The sequence below is a fragment of the Acanthochromis polyacanthus genome, chromosome 20, assembly GCF_021347895.1.
Source record: "Acanthochromis polyacanthus isolate Apoly-LR-REF ecotype Palm Island chromosome 20, KAUST_Apoly_ChrSc, whole genome shotgun sequence".
NCBI classification, from domain to species: domain Eukaryota; kingdom Metazoa; phylum Chordata; class Actinopteri; family Pomacentridae; genus Acanthochromis; species Acanthochromis polyacanthus.
In genome coordinates this window covers 19,131,598-19,150,213 of record NC_067132.1, presented here as the reverse complement: position 1 = coordinate 19,150,213, position 18,616 = coordinate 19,131,598, and the positions used below count along the sequence as shown (strand labels likewise).

The window sequence follows — 18,616 nt, the reverse complement described above, 5'->3', positions numbered from 1 at the left end:
ATGCAGCTTTCGTTTTATCTATGGAATATTAATGGATGCTTTTTAATCAACTATCAAAAAGACAGATTTGATGACTAAATAATATCAGCGGCTGCAATTTAGTACTTTTACAGTTAATGCCATTTTCTGCAGATTTATTGTCTGTAAACAACTTGGAGAAACACAAGAAAATGTAAGCAGTTTAGATGTTACATTTAAGTGTAGTGTGGATTACAGATGTATGGTATGATATTGGTTAAATGTCAAACAATGCTGGCTTGGTAGGAATAATTTAAACATTAAATTTACAACATGTAAACAGAATCTCAACTCACAGGCGCCAATTGAATACCGATAGTGGACACTCGCTTCTATTTTTGGAGGATATATTGAAATTGATGAACAAATGCTCTCATATTCTGAAGTAGTGGTTGTTATAGTATAATTTCAAGCGTTCGTTGCAGTTTTGCTTCATGTTTAGTGTTTAACAGAACGTCTGTTTCAAGGCTTCAGATTAAACACCCTGAACTTCATCGCATGTCTCAATAATGTTGTTGCAAATCCTCCGTCATTGCTGCAAAAAACACGTCCCCTAGATTTTTCCCACTAGATTACAGCAGGTCATTTTCTTCACATGGACTGAATGAAGAATAGGAGAAGGCATGTCTACCTCAGTGAACCAGCAGGTGAAGACACCATCAACAGCGAGGTTGTTCTTCTCAGCCCATGTCAGGTGTAGCTGTCCCTAAAAATACAGAGCATGACTAGACAAAAAAAAAAAAAAAAGACATTCTAACAGTGAGAAAAGGATCACTGAGAACGCTTTGGTACCAATTTGCAAACACTGCTGTCAACAAACTACAGTAAACTTAAATATGAGAGTGAGAGACTTGCCATGTCGTCATTTTATTACATAGTAACATAGTCATAACTTTTATTTACTCTCATCACATTTTAACATAACACATTTCATATTTCAAAGGTGGATTTCCATCTTATTAAATAGGACTAGAATAAATATTCACTTCTGAACTGTTTGCCCACAATCCTCTGCAAGGTGGACATTCGTCAAGCAAAAGCGCTCTGAGAACCAGGCTTATGACTGGAACGTTCCTTCCCGCACACACACACGATTAAACCAGACATACTTAACCACATTCTCACACATCCTTACACACTATACTGCATCCATCCTGCAGTTTGTGTTGTGAACTGCAGAGATGTAGTAGCTCCTGTGTACTGTAACTGTTGATGTACAAAGTGACTCTGGTGGAAACACACTGACTAGGCGGTTCAGCTAAATAATCCACCGGTTCTACACTAGAAATGCAATATCTGTGCATGTTAATGTAAAAACAAACCAGAAAGAGGATGCAGGAATAACAGATTACCAACACTGCCTTATTCATGAGCTGCACTGAGATAGATTTCAACCACTGCACTGTGACAGACCCAATCAAGAAGAAATGCGTTAGTAGATTCACATCAGGCTTTGGGAAAATTTGGAAGTCAGAGCTGAAGCAGGTGATACAAACATCATCAGTGCTGCTGCACTAATCTCATGAATAAGGATTTCTGAGTTAGCTGGAAAACTGCAAAAACTAAAAATCAACTCTTCTGTTCTTTGAAACCGTGTCCCAAATCTTTCCTTCCCACTACGTAAAGCAACTTCATGACACAGGTTGTGTCAGGCATAGATCCAAAACAGAAACCGAGAGGAAACATTGATTTTAGAGTTAACAAGACTTTAACTGGAGATGATAATCAGGCATGACAATGTAAACAACAATGAACAGCAAAAGAAACAATACTGTCTTTTCTTTCCATATTGCACAACTCTATTAACAAGTCTCGATTCCTGATTATCACATGCCTTCTGCGTTTCATTTGAATTGTGCTGCTTATATGGCTAATGTTAATGATTCCAAAGTGGCTGATTTTAACGGGTGACTTTAATGGATGAATTCTATATTGCAATTACATGGATTTTAAGGGCTTAAACAAATACTACTGGACGTACAGAATAAAACTTATCTCAAAATTAAATACATAGCTCATACACATCCCAATAAATCACACATTTCTTAACCAACTGTAAAGGGACATTTTAAATTTCATGTCATAGCTATAAAACGGTGAATGTTAGAGAACAAAACTAAAGTCTTCCCGTTTCCATTCTGAACAGATGGCATATGAGGAGCGTCTTGCTTCAAAACCTTCAAAATACAAGCAGTGGTGAGTTATTTACAGCTTATACTGATTAAATCCAGTCTAGGAGTGAATTTTAAAGTCCAGTTGTGACAAAGAGACGTCACGTGTATCAGACATCAAAGAGTTAAAGTGAGACTATTCAGCAGCAGCTACAGGAGCTCCTTAAGCATTAATGCCATCTATTGACATGGGCCTCTGAAGCTTTATGGTAGAGACCAGTGAACTAGGTCACAGGAAGAAGAAAATAAAATGACTTGCAGAAAAAAATGAGTCTAAAAAAATAAAGTTTTGTTAATTCTCTGCATTTATAGTATTTTTTTTCCCACGTTTGGTTCAACCTTCTTCAGCACAATGGATATTTTCAGAGAAATTAAATCATGAAAGCACTATGTACATGCAAAGCCAACTTGGATCTGCTCAGTTCAGCCAGCTAGGAGCATGACAGTTGTGTTTATGAGCAAATAGGTCAGTCATGATGCACTGCAAGTATAGGCTGCCTGCAGATGGGGCAGGTGTTGTTTTCAGAGAGCCAGCGGTCAATGCAATGAATGTGGAACTCATGGGAGCAGGGCAGGCGGCGCAGCTTGTTGCCTTGAGCGTACTCATTGATGCAGACACTACATGCACGACCCATCTCCCCCTCGAGGTTGGCCTGACCATAGGTACGCGTCGATAGATTGTCAATCTGCTCTTTGGTCAGGCCCCGAGGATGTTCGTCATCCTCCTCATCGTTGAGCAGGAAGAAGTGTGCCAACCGCAGGATGGGTAGAGTACCATTTTCCACCAGGTTGTTGGTGTCTCTGCTGGTGGCTCGTCCATCTGTGGTGCTCACTACTCCTCCTCCGAGTCTGGCCTGCCCACCCTGGTCCTCTTCACTTGCCACCAGCCCCATCCTCTCCTGAACCACCCCACCTGTACCAACCTGGCCAGGTGCGCTCTCATTTGTATGTAGACGACCAGCTGGACTGATGTTACTATTTGTACCACTAGCATCTGCGTGGGTAGGTGCAACAGTTTCAGAATCAGCCTCTGTCTCCATGAGGGAGCTAAGCTCTCCAAATCCAGTCATGATCTGGCGCAAGATGGAGCGCAGGGCGGTAGAGTTGGGTTCCCCCAGACCTGTTTCACTGATGCGCCTCAGTGGAATTCGGATAGTGCTCACATAGGTGCGGATCCCAGCTCGCTCAGAGCGGGAGATGGTGCGTCTAAATCCACCACTGTCACTTTCAAACGTGACAGTATTTTCAGCCACCCGGGCACGAGATCTTGTTCTGCTTGCAATGCTGTCCCGATCACGGTTTTCACCAGGTCGAATCCTTCTGACCTGAAGGTCCAACATGATAGTTGGATGTCGCCGCACTGCTGAACTTCCTGCTCCTATTACATGTGACTCACTTTCACGTTCTCCTGTCTCTGCAGCCGGCTCCGTCAGAACGGCTGGTTCTGACGCAGTCTCCCCAGTCTCCATCAACACAGAGGTTGTGCCACTGCCTGGCTCAGCAGCATGGACTGTAGAGCCACTGACACCACTGCTGGATGGCGAAGTGGTACTGACAACAGGTATTCTGTGCAAAGGGGAACGACTTCGCCTTGACACACGAGACGAAACCCCATTCCCTGCTGCAGCTCTGCGTGCACGGCCACGCGATCGAGTCCTACTGCCACGAGATTCATGTCCCACTGTTGGGTCCTGTGACCCAGACTGGGGTGACACCCGGGGACAGTCTATAGAAGCTGATCCATCATCACGCCCCTGCTCTTCTTCTACATTCAGGGCTTGATGTTGTAAAGGTGTTGCTTGATCCAAAGGAGGGTTGGGAACAGTGGGAGGTGGTGCTAAAGAGTGCAAAGTGGCCCCTCTCCTCTGAGCAGTGGTAGGGGTGGCCACCGGTGGAGGAAGTGCAGGGGGGCTCATAGAAAGTGTAGTAGTGCTGCTGCGTGTACGCCGTGTCTGCATCCTCCTACTGATGGTTGGGCGGGTGGAGGGGTACGGGGCTGGCCTTGGTGTGGCGGAAGGGCGAGAGCTAGAGAAGGTGGAAGAAGTGCGTATTGAAGGTGAATTTGAGTTTAGGGCAGTCACTGGCAGCTCTGCAGTGTCCACAGTGTCACTATGCTCCCCTGGTTCCGGCTGATCGTGGTTGATGTTGATCTCCAGGCTAAAACGGAACTCTCCACTATTAGGGTTGGTCCGACTCACAGCACGCCAAGTCTGATTGCCACTCTGCCCACTGCGAGTAGCATTACCAGTGCGTCTGAAGGTGTTCAGCCACTCCAGTAGTGAGTCACCATTAGAAGCTTCTGCTCCAGGCTCCGTGCCTCCTGTTAAAAAACAAACACGGGTAAGAAGCTAACAAGCTTTCATCACAAAATCTATTCTCTTTACAGGAAAACAGAAACATGGCTGTTTTTCAGTGTTCACTTTTAGCAATCACAGTTAAAGCCAAGGCATTTCAGACGTGACTCAAATCAAGCATCTTCCCAACATCTCCAGGCTAAAATAAAAATAATAAGTGTGTTGCCTCGTTTAAACCATGTCAAGGTCCAGTGTTATATATGTAAAATGTTTTGTAAGCAGTAAATTATTATCAATAAGTGCTTGGTTCTCATCATTTTTACTGTGAAGTCTTAGAAGATTATGCAGTGTTTTTTTTTTTTTTTTGCATCATCATTATTCAACAGTGACTTGACCAAAATCATACAACATCAGGCTAAGTGAAATCCAGATTTGGAAAGATCAGATGGAGAAGAGACCCCTTTCCCTTTTTCCTACCTGGCCCACGCCTCCCTCCAGCCCCTCTCTCCTCTGCTTCACTGCTACTGCTCTGTTGCTCTCCGGACTCAGCAGTCTGCAAACGCTGCTCAGTACGGGGCTGAGATGACACACGCTCTTTTGCACCATCCAGACGCTGCCGAAGCTCCTCTGCAGTCACCTCCCCTGTAAAATATATGGACATGGAGACTCTTATGTGCTGTGAACATCAGAGAGTCAAAAACAACAATGCTTTCTCCTATATCCTAATAGACTTTGAGACTATGACATAAAGCTTATTTTTTTAAATTAAAATATGTGTGAATAAGGCTATGTTCACAATCCCAATCAATGTTTAAGTATTGCGTGGCTCTCCTCACCCGGGGTGCCCAGCAGGTTGCTGTCTCTCATTAGGCGGTACTCCTCTTCACTCAGTTCATTAATGAAGTGATAGTATGCCTCCTCCCGTCGAAGACGCTCTGCCTGCCTCCGCCGTTCGTCTCCCCCACCAGGAGGGTCCATCACCGTGAAAAGTGCTGGCAGACAGATGAGTGAGGGTGTCAGTCACGGATGAGGTGTCATCTAAAGCTGGCAACTACAGCTTTACACAAGTGGACAAGCTCATTTGTCCTTACAATGTGCAATACAAGAGTAAAAAATACAACAGCTAATGTCTATTTGATTTTATTCTGCACAGATAAAGAGTAAACACTCTGCTCGACTAAATTTGTTTGATTAACGTTGCCTTTCACAGACTAATTTATCCAAGGGCGACAGTTAAATCAACGACATCCATTTTCTATCCAAATGCTCCACCAGCAAGACACTGGCTAAGGCTACGGTAATCTTGCTAACGTTTAGCCCCAAGGCTAGCGGCGTAAATTCATCTAATTCAACGTATAAACAAATGCTTGATTAATTCACAGAATTTGATAGCCAAGAAGCATCATAAAAACATCCTAGTCTTCATGTTAGTCAATACTAACCAAGTGACAACAGAATCTACGGAAGGCCATGTTGAAGGCAGGGGAATAAAGCAGCAAAACTGGCGTTGTCATCCTGGTTAACCACCAATCAGCGGCCTAGACTGTCTGACTGACACGCCAGGCGTCCAATCACAGCTCAACAGAGGCGGGACACGATAAACTAAACGGAGGTTTCCTCCATGTAAACGCAGGGCGAAGAAGGAAAGACAAAGAATCTCGTCAGCACTATTAAAGAATTACATAAACGAGATGTTACCTCTTAGGAATCATTAACTGCATCACCACCCAAACACCATAGTCAGTTTTGTAGACGTTTCAACAATGCCAAGTGTCATTTTGAATGCGCAATGCTTCAGCTGCTAACTGAGCGCTAGCATGTTAGCACAACCAGCAGCAGCGAATGGCAACCTGTCGACAGCCGTTAGCTCTGTTAGCTGACCCGCCAGCGAGCTGCGAGGCTGAATAACTCACCGTATATTAATATGACAGACAATTTTATGAAGCAGATGATGTACGTGAAACTTAACACTTAACCCTAGCAGCCTTTTATAACACATCACAGTGACAGTTAAAAGAATTTAGTACCTGACAAAGCAGCTGTAATATGGACGGCTCGCTCTGCTCTTCCTTCTCTCTCAAACCAAGATGGGACCAGTGGTGCCACACTACGCTGTCCGTCAAAACAACCTGCATGGATACATTAGTTCCTAGGTAACACCACATCCACAAAACAGCTCAAGGTTTGCAGGAATGCACATCAGAAAAATAATTCAAGTAACTCCTTCCAGTTTTGAAATATATATAGCTGTTACATTTCAAAGGAAATAGTGCAGTTTTTACCTCCTGCACTTTTATGCTGACACAGTGGAGAGATAACCACTACAACCTACATTCGTCTTCATGCCTTCAATAATTTAGGCACTGTTAATAAAGGAGCTTTCTGAATGAGTAAACATTTAATTTATCACTTTTAACATCTAAGCACTTTACCACTCAAATTGACGAGCTTATGTCTAAAATGTGGTTCTGAAACAGACTTTCAGCAAGTAAATACAGATAAGACTAAAATCCTGGTTATTGGTCCAGACCATATTTCTAGCAATAGCATCGAACATATTGTACCACTATAATTTAACATATACCACCTAGCCTGAAACCTTTGAGTATTATCTTAAATCAGAACCTCAACTCTGGTTCAATACGACCATCTACAACTTGGAAATATTGCCAGAGTCAAACCTACAATCCCTGAGAACATTGCTAAAAAAGCTTATGTGCATCTTAATTTTCTCCTGTCTGGACTCCTGCAGCTCAGTATTCACTTGCACAAATGATGCAACAATGGCCTGTCTACAACTAAGTCAAAACCTAACAGCTTAACTACTCACAAACATTCAATGCAAGTTAATAAATAGCCCTAATGAAGTGCACTTCAATCCCCAAAAATACTTAAATGACACAATTTTCTGACTATTCTTTTTGCTGTCCATGTTTTGCTTAAAGTATTTAAATGTTTTTAATATTATGGACTATCATCTGTGAAGATTGATGGTCATTATATTGTTTCTTTTCTCACATACCTGTGCTCATGGTCAGCTTTAGCAACATATTCATGAAGAACAATGTGTCATTATGCATCTTCTAAATAAAATTACTGTATTATGGAGCCTGTATTAGGCTATTGGATCAAATACAGTAATGCTGTAATAAAATGCCCTAACCTGGTAATATTATATGTTTGCAAACTTTAGCAATTTTAAAATCAAAATGAAAATTCTGTTCTTTTTGTTTACCTTTGTTCATTGATTTTTTTCATCTTGTACTTCAATCCTCTTCATTCAATTTTGGGCCTTTATTGTTAAAGTGTAACAATCTATTTAATTTTGTCTTAAGTTTATGTTTTACTCTGTGCTTGAAAGGTGAAAAGAAATTTCCAGTAAGTCTTTAAATTAGCTATTAGTGTTTGTAATAGACAAAAATGCAGAAAGGGAAAGACGAGAAGAGTGTTTAATGTAGAAAAAATATATACAAAAGAAGTATGCTAAGGTGAACATACTTAGAGGGTAATTAAATAATAATGTATTACAAATTCCTTATTATACAGGTAAATATAAAATCCTAAAAAGGTGTATCTTCTGTAACAACCTGTGGAAGATATACAGCATGTTTCTACCATGATAGTCTTCTCAAACTATAAAAAAGAAAAGTCTCTGGGTGTCTGTGCATATTAAGAAAATGTGCTTCTAAACTGAATTCAATGAGCTGAGTGAACTTTCAGTTGTTCATTCATTTAATTCATGATTTAAATTAAAAATATCTAAAGTTATAGGATATTGTATTATTAACTGTGTCATATTTTGCAAGCAAGTTTCTAACATGTACATTTTCTTGAAGTACAAAAAACTAAACAAGAATCACTTAACCAATACATCTTGGGAAGTCTGCTTACAGGTACTTTTGTCTGGTATAAACTTAATTCAGTGAGTTGAGTGAACTCGTAGCTCTTTATTCATTTATTGCATCATCATCAAAATATAAAAACTGATGGTCTGAAAATAACCGAAAAAATCTAAAATATTTTACATTCAACTATAACTTCTCAAAACCCATGTTTACATTAAGTAAATCTATAGGTAAGTGTATTAGTTTGACTATATTACTTTATATTTTATTATGCAATAATAAATATACATACATACATAAAGTACAGACTTATTTTGCAAAATCAAAATATTATATCAACCTCAGAAAAATATTTATTTTGGTTTCTTCCTACTACTAAAATAATTTCAAGATTTGCAAAGGCCACCAATATGCCAGACAAGACCTAAAAATGAAACCTGACTGTGTTTTGTAGTCAGAAGGGGAATTCATGGGGGTTGGGTGCTTTTTACCTCAGGGGGGCATCTTACCCCAGTTTGCTCTATTTGTTTCGTATTACAGCACTGTAATATACCACAGTATAGCAAAAAAGCTCAGCTTCTTTTCATCACACGGTTGTCACGACTGAATAAACTTAAATTTCAGCTCTGGTGTGGATTTCCACGTGGTGATTGAGCTTTTCCTTTCTCTCTGGCCCTTTCTCTGCTGCAGGGCTGACTTCACGACGTTTTACGACAATGCCGTGCGCGAATACGCCGTCGTTACCGAGTGAAGTGCGTCTCTTTGGAGCAGATACCGGCTGAGAGAAACGCAGCAACAAGAGAAAGGAATACGTTTCGGGCTCGTTTCCACCTGGACTATCACCGAGCACCGCGCAGCCCCTCCGGAACATTCATTTCGACCCGAAAACTCGATGTGGAAGCTGGGCTGAGGAACGAAAGGGCCACGCTGGGGAAGGCAACTAGCTGATTTACCAAACCGAGCTCGGTGGAGGAGCCTAGTTGCCTCCCAAGCGACGCTTTAGAAAAGGAAGGAGCGGATACATTGAGCCCGAACAGTGGTGAAAATGGACTATGATTTTAAAGTGAAGCTGACCGGCGAAAGAGAGCGAGTCGAGGACCTGTTTGAGTACGAAGGATGCAAAGTGGGAAGAGGCACCTACGGTCATGTATACAAGGCGAAGAGAAAAGATGGGTGAGTTGATGACCAGCGAGGCCTCCAGCCGGTGAAGCCAGACCCCCCTCCCTCCCTCTCACAAATAAATTTTAATTACTTCTCTCATTTTTCTCCCCGTCAAACCCACTGGCACAGCAGGCTGGAGATTTATGCAGAGAAATAAGACGACAATGCAATTTGTCTGGATGCTGATAAAGCTGTGTTTCTTATATAAAAAGCACTCATACATTTTGATTTTTGCCATCGCCTTTTTACCACATTTGATATTGTTCTATCACATCTGATGCATCTATTTTGTCCACATTTGCTGATCCACTGTGTTTTAATTGTCAGTTTTCTACTTCTTTGTAATTGGTGTAAATGTAGGAGACAGCAGGTGCATGTGTGAGCACTTGTTGATAGTCTTTATCATGCATAAGGTAGATATAATCCTACAGAAACTTATAGAAACATGTGTGAAGGTTCAAAATTGTAAGCTTAATCATGCATTTAATATAATGTCTGTGGAAATTCTCACTAATCAAAGTTATGCTAATCCAAAGCGTTTCAGGACTTCGCTTTTTTAATTTCCAAGTTCTTCAAGCCACTTAAATAAAAAGTGAAATGTCCACAAAACACCCCAAAAAGAGGAGTGCACTTGCTTTCTGTTGAAACTCCTAGGATATATAATGTAATCCATTATTTAGCGTGCCTTAATTTGACCCTCTTTTTAGTCCGTATTCAATTTGATGTCTTTTCTCGGGTAATAGTTGAGGGAAAGGTGGGAATTACGTGCAACAAAACTCCCCAGCTGGACCCTAACTGTAGCCGCTGTGGTTCATGGTTGGTGTGTTAAACCCTTAGGATGCCAGGGAGCCACCCACCTTCTACTCTGAAACTTTCTCACCATTTCCAATGTGATCCCTGTCTTAACTCCGTCTGGGCCAGAGCAGTGGAGACCCGAAGGCAGCCCGATCTACCAGGCTCATAGTAGGCCCATTATCACAGCCCGGACATACTGGCAGCCGGAACCGCACAAAAGAGCCTTAAAGTGTTTAAAGATGTTTGTGTTCGCTCGAGGAGGCTGCCGTTTATGAGACTCTGTGAGCTAAGTTGTGCTGCAGCATTTGGACGAGGCCTGAGGAGGCACAAAGCATGGGTTTATGAGATGATTTCGGCCAGGGGGAGGGAGGGGTTGTAACCAATTCATCCAAGTGAGAGCCAGTCCCAGTGCTCTGTTTGTCCCTCGCCAGCTGCCAGACAGGGCCTGTTTCCTCTCTCCCTCCATTGTTTTGAACCTCAGAGGTGAGCTTGATTACACAAATCTGGAGGTAATGCAACTCGGCCGCTTCTCAGAGCCTCTGTGCCAGCTGCCAAGTGCCCCCCTTTATGTTTCTGTGCAGACATCTCTCAGGGGGCCTGCAGTCTGGTCTGGTGTTGATGTTGCTTTGCCTCTCTGTGTGTGTTTGTAGGAAGGATGATAAGGACTACGCCCTCAAGCAGATTGAAGGCACTGGCATCTCCATGTCAGCCTGCAGAGAGATTGCAGTAAGAGCTGCTTGCCTTTCCCCTGCCCTTTTGTTTGGTCTGTGATAAACACCTTCATGTCATCGCTAGGTGCTTTATGTAATGTCCCAATAACCTTCACAAAGGATTTTTCATCAAATAAGCAACAGAAATACAAGAACTACAACCGATCAACATTATTATAATTCACACAGAGAATAGACACAATGTCATTCTTAAAAACTATGAAGTCACAATCAATCCCTTAAACATCATAAGCTAAAAGACACATCATTTCTTGTGGGACCTTTGTATTATATTGTATTCACTTGTGCGGGTGATATTGTGTCTGCCTTCTGTTATTTATGGTAATCGGTGCAGTAAAATTCCCCGCTTTTATCAGGTGCTAAATACATCAACTAGTGCAAATAGGCAGTTTCATTATGTCATTGTCATTCATGGTCTCTGCTGTGACACTGTGTGGTCGATCGTCTGACTGAGGTTAAATTTTGCAGCTGCTGCGGGAGCTGAAGCACCCCAACGTCATCTCGCTGCAGAAGGTTTTCCTGTCACATGCAGACCGTAAAGTATGGCTGCTCTTTGACTACGCCGAGCATGATCTCTGGGTAAAAAGCAACCACACAACACACACTGGAGCTGCATGATGCGACTTATCAAACTTGTTTTGATTTTTGTGGCAATGCACGCAGATTTTCTTTCTTTGCATAGTTCGTTTTAGGCATTTTTACGACTTCAAACAAATGTACATGCTGCAGATTCCTATCTAAATATAGTAGCATGTGACTTGAAAACAGTGCTCTTGTATTTAAGTTATATTTGTCCGACATTCTACTGTTTTAGCACATATGTGAACACAACCTCTTTTTTAAGATGCACATTCATAAATGGAGAATTACTTCTAGTCTTGAAGCATATAGACTTGGAAGGAAAGAGTGCTAATTATACACTGCTAAATCTCAATAAAACACACACATACACCAAGAAGTATTCCACATTTAGTAGTTAAACCTCTGGTGCGTTACGATTGGCAGTTACAACTGGCAGAGTATCAGAAGTGAGTTAAAGGCCATTTTCTGCCACAGAGCTGCTACACACACATTCCCCTTCCGAGGAAGTGGAAACACATGGCACAAATACCAGCCGTACTCATGTAGCCTGTAGGCAAACTTACATTTGCGACCATAAGGAAGAGGAGGTTGCATTTCAGTCAACATGTGCATGCACACCACAGTGACTATTATCTCGTCTCCCTGTAGCACATTATTAAGTTCCACAGAGCATCCAAGGCCAACAAGAAGCCACTTCAGCTGCCTAGAGGAATGGTGAAGTCTCTGCTCTACCAGATTCTGGATGGCATCCATTACCTCCACGCCAACTGGGTCCTGCACAGAGACCTTGTAAGAGGATTGGTGGGCGAGCAGAGAGGGGAGGGGGGTGTTTAGGTGGAAGAGAAAACAAGGTTAAACAGTTAATGAGAGATTGGAAGTTTGTTATTCTGCAGGGAATCGTTGGTAAGCATGTGAAGTTGTGTGTGGACGTGTTCATAGCTATGGTTTTCAGATGTTATAGATATGAATGCATGAAGATGAGTAATGATTTGTTCACATTTTTTAGTTTTGCAAAGATTGATACGCAGCAATTCATTGATTACTGACAAATCTTGTTTTCTCTGTTATTATTGTGTATTAGGTTTTGATTTGAGGTTATTGCAAAAACGTATTATAGTTATCGAGATATAAAGGAAACTTTAGAGTTTTTTTTAAGTGTCACAGTTGGAGCTGTAAAATACGAATTTTGAAAAATCCCAAAGTGTGTGCAGATTTCACACACTGGGATGCCAGATTGTCAGCCTTCACATCCACTGGCTGGCAAAGTGACATGGAAATGTTGGACCTCTTTACTTTTTGGGGTGCAGTGGAGTTGTTTGTCCACTAGAGAGCAGCAACAAAGAGTTTGGTTTAATATGCAGGATTGTAGTGCAGCAACTGGGCCAAACAAGGCTGAAATTAATCTCAGAGGGTTTGCTGTCAGATGTTTGGATTGCGGAAACATTTTTATCATTGCGTGCCTGTCTTTTTGTCTCCATCAGAAACCAGCTAACATTTTAGTGATGGGGGAAGGCCCAGAGAGGGGTAGAGTAAAGATTGGTAGGTATAATGTCTCCCTTTTTTTAAAAAAAACTTGTTGATTGTTTATGCTTCCTATTACTATATTAACTTACATGCCTATTATACAGCGGACATGGGGTTTGCTCGTCTCTTCAATTCACCACTGAAGCCTTTAGCCGATCTCGACCCTGTGGTGGTCACATTCTGGTACAGAGCACCTGAACTACTGCTGGGGGCTCGGCACTACACCAAAGCCATCGGTTAGTGTTGTGCAATGCTCCCCATATGTACGTGTGCAACCAGTTCTTGATTGACAGCTCAGCTTAATGCGTGCCGTGTCTGTTTTCCTTCAGACATCTGGGCGATTGGCTGCATTTTTGCGGAGCTGCTGACGTCTGAGCCCATATTCCACTGTCGCCAAGAGGATATCAAGACCAGTAACCCTTACCACCACGACCAACTGGACCGCATCTTTAACGTCATGGGTTTCCCTGCTGGTGAGGCATCACTGCTGCCAGACTTTGGGGGAAAATATTCACAAAAAAATAATTAGCTCCATTTGCAATCATTACATGCTGAGTCGTTAATGACTCACCTAAAGTGATTCAAAGGGGATTTAAGTGCTTCCGAGCTTCCAAAGTAATTATATTAATGGTTTTAACCTGCTATTATAGCAATGTGTTACCCAGTTGCCGTATCATTAGAGAAATGCTGTGGAAGGATAAGATTATTTTGTTGGTCTTCTCTTACTTCTTTTCTAAAGGCAGTAATGTGATCTGTGGACTCCAAACATCAATCCTCAGACACGATAGATGAAGCCAAGTCGCAAACATAGAAACTTTTACTTGCAGGGCTACATTTGGGCCAATATTTTCCAGTTCACTTAAGCTGCTGCTGGTCCCCCCCCCCCCCCCCCCCCCCTCACATCTCAGCTGCTAGTTGTGTAATTCGCCAGTCTCTTTGATAGATTTTGTTTTGCTTCTGCAGAGAATTGGGCCAAATTTGACAATTAGTGTTTAGCAATTGAACCCAAGATAATTGATGTGAAGATTTACAAACCTACAGATAAGCATTTTCAGTTAGATAAAAGACAGATCTTAACCTCTAAGTCCAATCCAAGACTCGCTATGCTGTTTTAAAATAAGAGACAGCCTCAGGGAAATCATTAGAATTTGTGTTTTAAAGAAAATTGTAATCCAGACCCTACAACCCAAGTAATCTGTTCTTGGGAGGAGGGAGGGTGTGGCATGGAGTAATCCTGTCTTTCCCTCATTTGACAGATAAAGACTGGGAGGACATCAAAAAGATGCCAGAACACTCCACGCTGATGAAAGACTTTAGAAGGAACACGTGAGTCTGCAGAACACCACTGTCCCAGTTTTCTTTAAGGCTCTAAAACAAAGTCAGAGCACAGCAAAGTGTGCAGCGAAGAATGTCTGCTGGCAAAAAGACGTTGTTGAGTGCTTTGAAAAATTCCTACTTGACCATGTAATAGCTCAGCATGTTGTTTTGTGAGAAAATTGCACTGAAGATATGATGTTAATATAATTTGCTCCTCCACTTTCACAGATACACAAACTGCAGCCTTATAAAGTACATGGAAAAACACAAAGTCAAACCAGACAGCAAAGCATTCCACTTGGTGAGTTAAATTGCTTCGGTAATTTAGTACTTGCATGTAATTTGCAGAACCTACAGTGCTGTTATGATGGAAAACATTCATGCTTCTGTTATCGTAGTGCTTCATCAAATGGTTTCTTGTTTGAGATTAGCGTTTTGTGTGTGTTGTAACAGCTGCAAAAGCTATTGACCATGGACCCCATCCGTAGAATCACATCTGAGCAGGCCATGCAGGACCCCTACTTTTTAGAGGAGCCTCTACCCACCTCTGAGTGAGTTACAGCAGAAACACACACCCGTACATTCAGTCTGCATTCAGTTTCTCTGTGTTGCACTTGTCTTTAGCTCACATGATCCAGGGACGGCTTGAACTGATTGCTTAGTTAATTAGCTGTGAGTCATGGGAATAAATGTTTGAAGATGGCGAGCTTCTTCCCTTTTTCTTCCAGTGTGTTTGCCGGTTGTCAGATTCCCTACCCCAAGAGGGAATTCCTGACGGAGGAGGAGCCAGAGGACAAGGCAGACAAAGTAAATCTAGTCGTGCCACACGTTTATTTCATACATATGTAGAGAAGTGAATGCTTAAATGTAAAAAGGAGCTGAACAGTATTGTATAGAAGTACTGCAGTCTTTTTTTCTTCTTTTTTTGTGGCTTTTAGAAGAACCAGCAGCAGCAACAGGGAAACAACCACACAAATGGCGCGGGGCACACTGGCAACCCAGACAACAGCCACGCCCAGGGCCCGCCTCTGAAGAAAGTGCGAGTTGTCCCGCCCACCACTACCTCAGGTGGCCTCATTATGACCTCAGACTACCAGGTAAGTCCATTAAGCCTTCAGTCACCGTGTCTCTGGGTGTCCGTCAACAAAATAAATGAGGATGACCATGATAAAACGTTTCATTTCAGTCAATAATAATAATCACCTCTTATTTTCAATGACATTTTTTGTTAAATACCAAGAGGAAAAAACATTTACGCTGTATTAAATTGCCTCCCTTTGAATTTCTCCACTGTACCTATTGTCCAGAGGTGATAATTTTATTATGAAGACAACAAAGAAAAACACACAAGTAAATTAAATTTTCACCATCTGACCAATGGATTAGCTTGCAAAGGGCAATGTAGACTAAATATAATGATGAAATTTCTTCTGTGTTTCTGTCTCTGACCATAAAACCTCCAGATTCAAGAGGCTATAATCAATATAACTTTAAAATGACAAATTCTGAATCATTTTGGGGGTTCTTGTAGCGATGAATCGTCTGTTCTCAGTGTTACTGAGGTTTACAGAAGTTTCAAGCATCTTTCTGCAAATTATTTTTTGTGACCTGCAGTTTGAATACTTTGATTGCTGCCTCTGTGTGGCCAAAAAGCTGTTATTGCAGGTTTCAATCAAGAGATCACCACTAATATTGTGTGACAGATTTTTATTTTTTATTTTTTGGAGTGTGCGTCGAGTGCAGTAAACTTTAAAGAGAAATAAAATGAACTGAATCTCAACCTTTTCTTTGTCTCTGCAGCGCTCCAATCCACATGCTGCCTACCAGAACCCTGGACCAAGCACATCACTGCCCCAAAGCAGCATGGGATACTCCTCTACCTCCCAACAGCCTCCCCAGTACTCCCACCAGACCCACCGCTACTGAATCAGCCCTCCCACACATGCATACTCACATTTATAGACACACACACACACTCAGCCCTCGACCACGCCCACCTGAACGAATGTACTGCGGGACGTGGGGATGTCCAAGGCAACAACCCCCCCACCCCACCCCACCCCACCCCACAGAGGGCACATTCTCTGCAGCAGTCCGTTAGGCCAGAATTACAACGACATTCACTTTATTTCCAGATAACACAACATGACCCCAGTATTAGAAACACCGCTGTAGAGCAAAACCTGAGAGGTGAAACACAAGGAGGGAGGACGAGAAGAAAGGATGTTTGAATCCAACCCGTTTCTGTTACGTGATCAAGAGAAGATGGCTCAGTTCAGAGGACACGTGTTAATCTGTGGTGTCATCTCCTCCCCTCTTCTTCTTCACCAGTCTCTTACACCTACACCTACCTACCTACCCCAGCCAGTTTACCCTCTTCCTGTCGAAGCTTGGATGAGACTGAAAGCTGCTATGTGACTGCCAGCGTTGACAGATTCCCTGTCTGTCTGTCCTCCTGTCTGTCTGTCTTTCTGTTTTTATTTTGTGCGTGCACGCCCCTCTGTGAGGGCCTCAGCTGAAGACTGAGCTGAGCTGCTGTGAAGCATGCTGGGAGGATGCGGAGCCCCCGCAGCTGTGGCGTTGAGGGTTTTGTTTTTTTTTTAATCTTTCTTTTTTTTTGTTCAGAGAGGACAGAAAAAAAATGACAAAAAGATTTTAGTAGTTTATAATTTAATCTGTTTTGTTTTCATGGCAAGAGTAGCAAGGCAGCTTGGACTAGCTAAGCGCTCAGCTGCTGTATGCTGTGGGTAAGCCTTACAACATGACGACAAAACCAACCAATCGCATGGAGGATGGCAGATGGAACATGCATTGTACTGCATTGTATTGAAATATTTTACATGAAGCAAGTATCCTGACAATAAAAGTGGAAACATTAATATTGTTCATATTTTACAAGTTTTATGTAGTAGAAGAAGAAGAAGCATATTTTTCCCCTCTCCAGTATCTTTTCTATCTAACATAAATGCAGGTTATATTCCTCAAGAGCGAAGATTAATCATATTCGCGGATCAGAAATGGGTGTTAAAATTTCCTGCTAGGCAACAATTACAGCACTGCTGCTATCTGTATGCTTTTAGAAAGCACCTGGTGTCATAGAAAGGTTTCTAAAATGGCGTATAATCTTTCAAATACCTCATTGTCCTTTAGATATACTGACTATCCACTGTGGAAATGTTGTAGGAGGGTTTATTGGATTAAGATAGTAGACTTTCAGCAAAATCAGTCACAGAAATGTGAAAGATTGGTTTAAGCCTTTAATTGACAGTTGCAGCAAGTGGTCTGGTATTGAACTGGGGTCACCAAACCTACAGGAATTTGTGTTATATTCTTGATTTAAAGCATAATGTGTAAGAACATAAAGAAAGGGAACTATAATGGCTTCCCCTAGTGATAGCTGAAGCATAATTAACAGTCAAAAAGACTCAATTATTATAATACTCTAAAACTAAGACAAGCAGCAAATCATCACATTCGAGTATCTGGGACCGGAGTATATTTGGCAGTTTTGCTTAAAAAATTATCATAAATTGATCATCTTTTTTCTCTTGAGCATTTGAGTTGTTTTAGCTGTGAAATTCATGGAAAAACCACATCTGTCATTATCACTAAAGCTCAAACTGCTGCAAAGTCAAGGTATGCCAACAGTCACATTAGTATTTAGTCATTTATGTTTCGGTTTTAATGGCTAAATTAGTTGTATATGATAAACTAACAGCTGTGGAACAAATTCAAGCCCTGGTTTTCTCTGTTGTCTAGGAATAGAACTGCATTTCAAGTACTGAAACTCCCTATTCCTCTTCCACAGACCAGATACTATTCTCTGCATCCTCTCCCTTAGCTTTGATGACAGTCATCTTCCTCAGACTGTTTCTGTCCACAAACACACCTGAGAGACTAAACCACAGATCTAAGTATAGCAAGTCCTCTCAGTGAACCACTTCCTGCAGGATGCTGGCCCAGCTATTTGAGTCTGTTACACAATACTCTCCCAGCTCATTCTCAGCATCCCTGTGTGTACCTTACAAACCCCCTACAGACCTCTGCGGCTCGCAGTTTTATTAATTTCTCCTTATTTAGATAGTCTTCCTGTCCATACATGACCGCAGGGTTGAATTAAGAAACGCACCAATATTTAAGACAAGAGACGGGATCCAGTTGCGTGAAAAAACAAAAAC

At 41.8% G+C, this 18,616-nt stretch overlaps 2 protein-coding genes across 2 annotated transcripts; one reads left to right on the top strand and one right to left on the bottom strand.

The window, feature by feature from the left end:
- Positions 1–853: 853 nt before the first annotated feature.
- On the bottom strand, positions 854–6,596 carry rnf6 (ring finger protein (C3H2C3 type) 6). Its single transcript, XM_022195096.2, has 4 exons — positions 6,511–6,596; positions 5,320–5,475; positions 4,961–5,125; positions 854–4,509 (listed from the first exon to the last, which is right to left on the bottom strand). The coding sequence occupies exons 2-4, from the start codon at positions 5,459–5,461 to the stop codon at positions 2,657–2,659; spliced, it is 2,160 nt and encodes a 719-aa protein (XP_022050788.1). The 5' UTR covers positions 5,462–5,475; positions 6,511–6,596; the 3' UTR covers positions 854–2,656.
- Positions 6,597–9,045: 2,449 nt separating this feature from the next.
- Positions 9,046–17,317, top strand: cdk8 (cyclin-dependent kinase 8). The gene is made up of 13 exons (XM_022195100.2): positions 9,046–9,501; positions 10,935–11,010; positions 11,484–11,594; positions 12,246–12,386; positions 13,079–13,136; positions 13,226–13,357; positions 13,451–13,594; positions 14,378–14,447; positions 14,667–14,739; positions 14,892–14,989; positions 15,167–15,245; positions 15,377–15,535; positions 16,239–17,317. Exons 1-13 carry the CDS (start codon positions 9,374–9,376, stop codon positions 16,362–16,364), a joined length of 1,395 nt encoding a protein of 464 aa, XP_022050792.1. The 5' UTR covers positions 9,046–9,373; the 3' UTR covers positions 16,365–17,317.
- The last annotated feature ends 1,299 nt before the right edge of the window (positions 17,318–18,616 follow it).

What these genes read in the sequence shown, in the direction of transcription:
- rnf6 (XM_022195096.2), bottom strand. Translation starts at nt 5,461, where the DNA reads ATGGACCCTCCTGGTGGGGGAGACGAACGGCGGAGGCAGGCAGAGCGT. An exon ending in CAACCTGCTGGGCACCCCGG is followed by an intron (nt 5,126 to 5,319) that starts GTGAGGAGAGCC and finishes TATATTTTACAG; the next exon opens with GGGAGGTGACTGCAGAGGAG. An exon ending in TGGAGGGAGGCGTGGGCCAG is followed by an intron (nt 4,510 to 4,960) that starts GTAGGAAAAAGG and finishes GTTTTTTAACAG; the next exon opens with GAGGCACGGAGCCTGGAGCA.
- cdk8 (XM_022195100.2), top strand. Translation starts at nt 9,374, where the DNA reads ATGGACTATGATTTTAAAGTGAAGCTGACCGGCGAAAGAGAGCGAGTC. An exon ending in CAGCCTGCAGAGAGATTGCA is followed by an intron (nt 11,011 to 11,483) that starts GTAAGAGCTGCT and finishes TAAATTTTGCAG; the next exon opens with CTGCTGCGGGAGCTGAAGCA. An exon ending in CGTCATGGGTTTCCCTGCTG is followed by an intron (nt 13,595 to 14,377) that starts GTGAGGCATCAC and finishes CTCATTTGACAG; the next exon opens with ATAAAGACTGGGAGGACATC.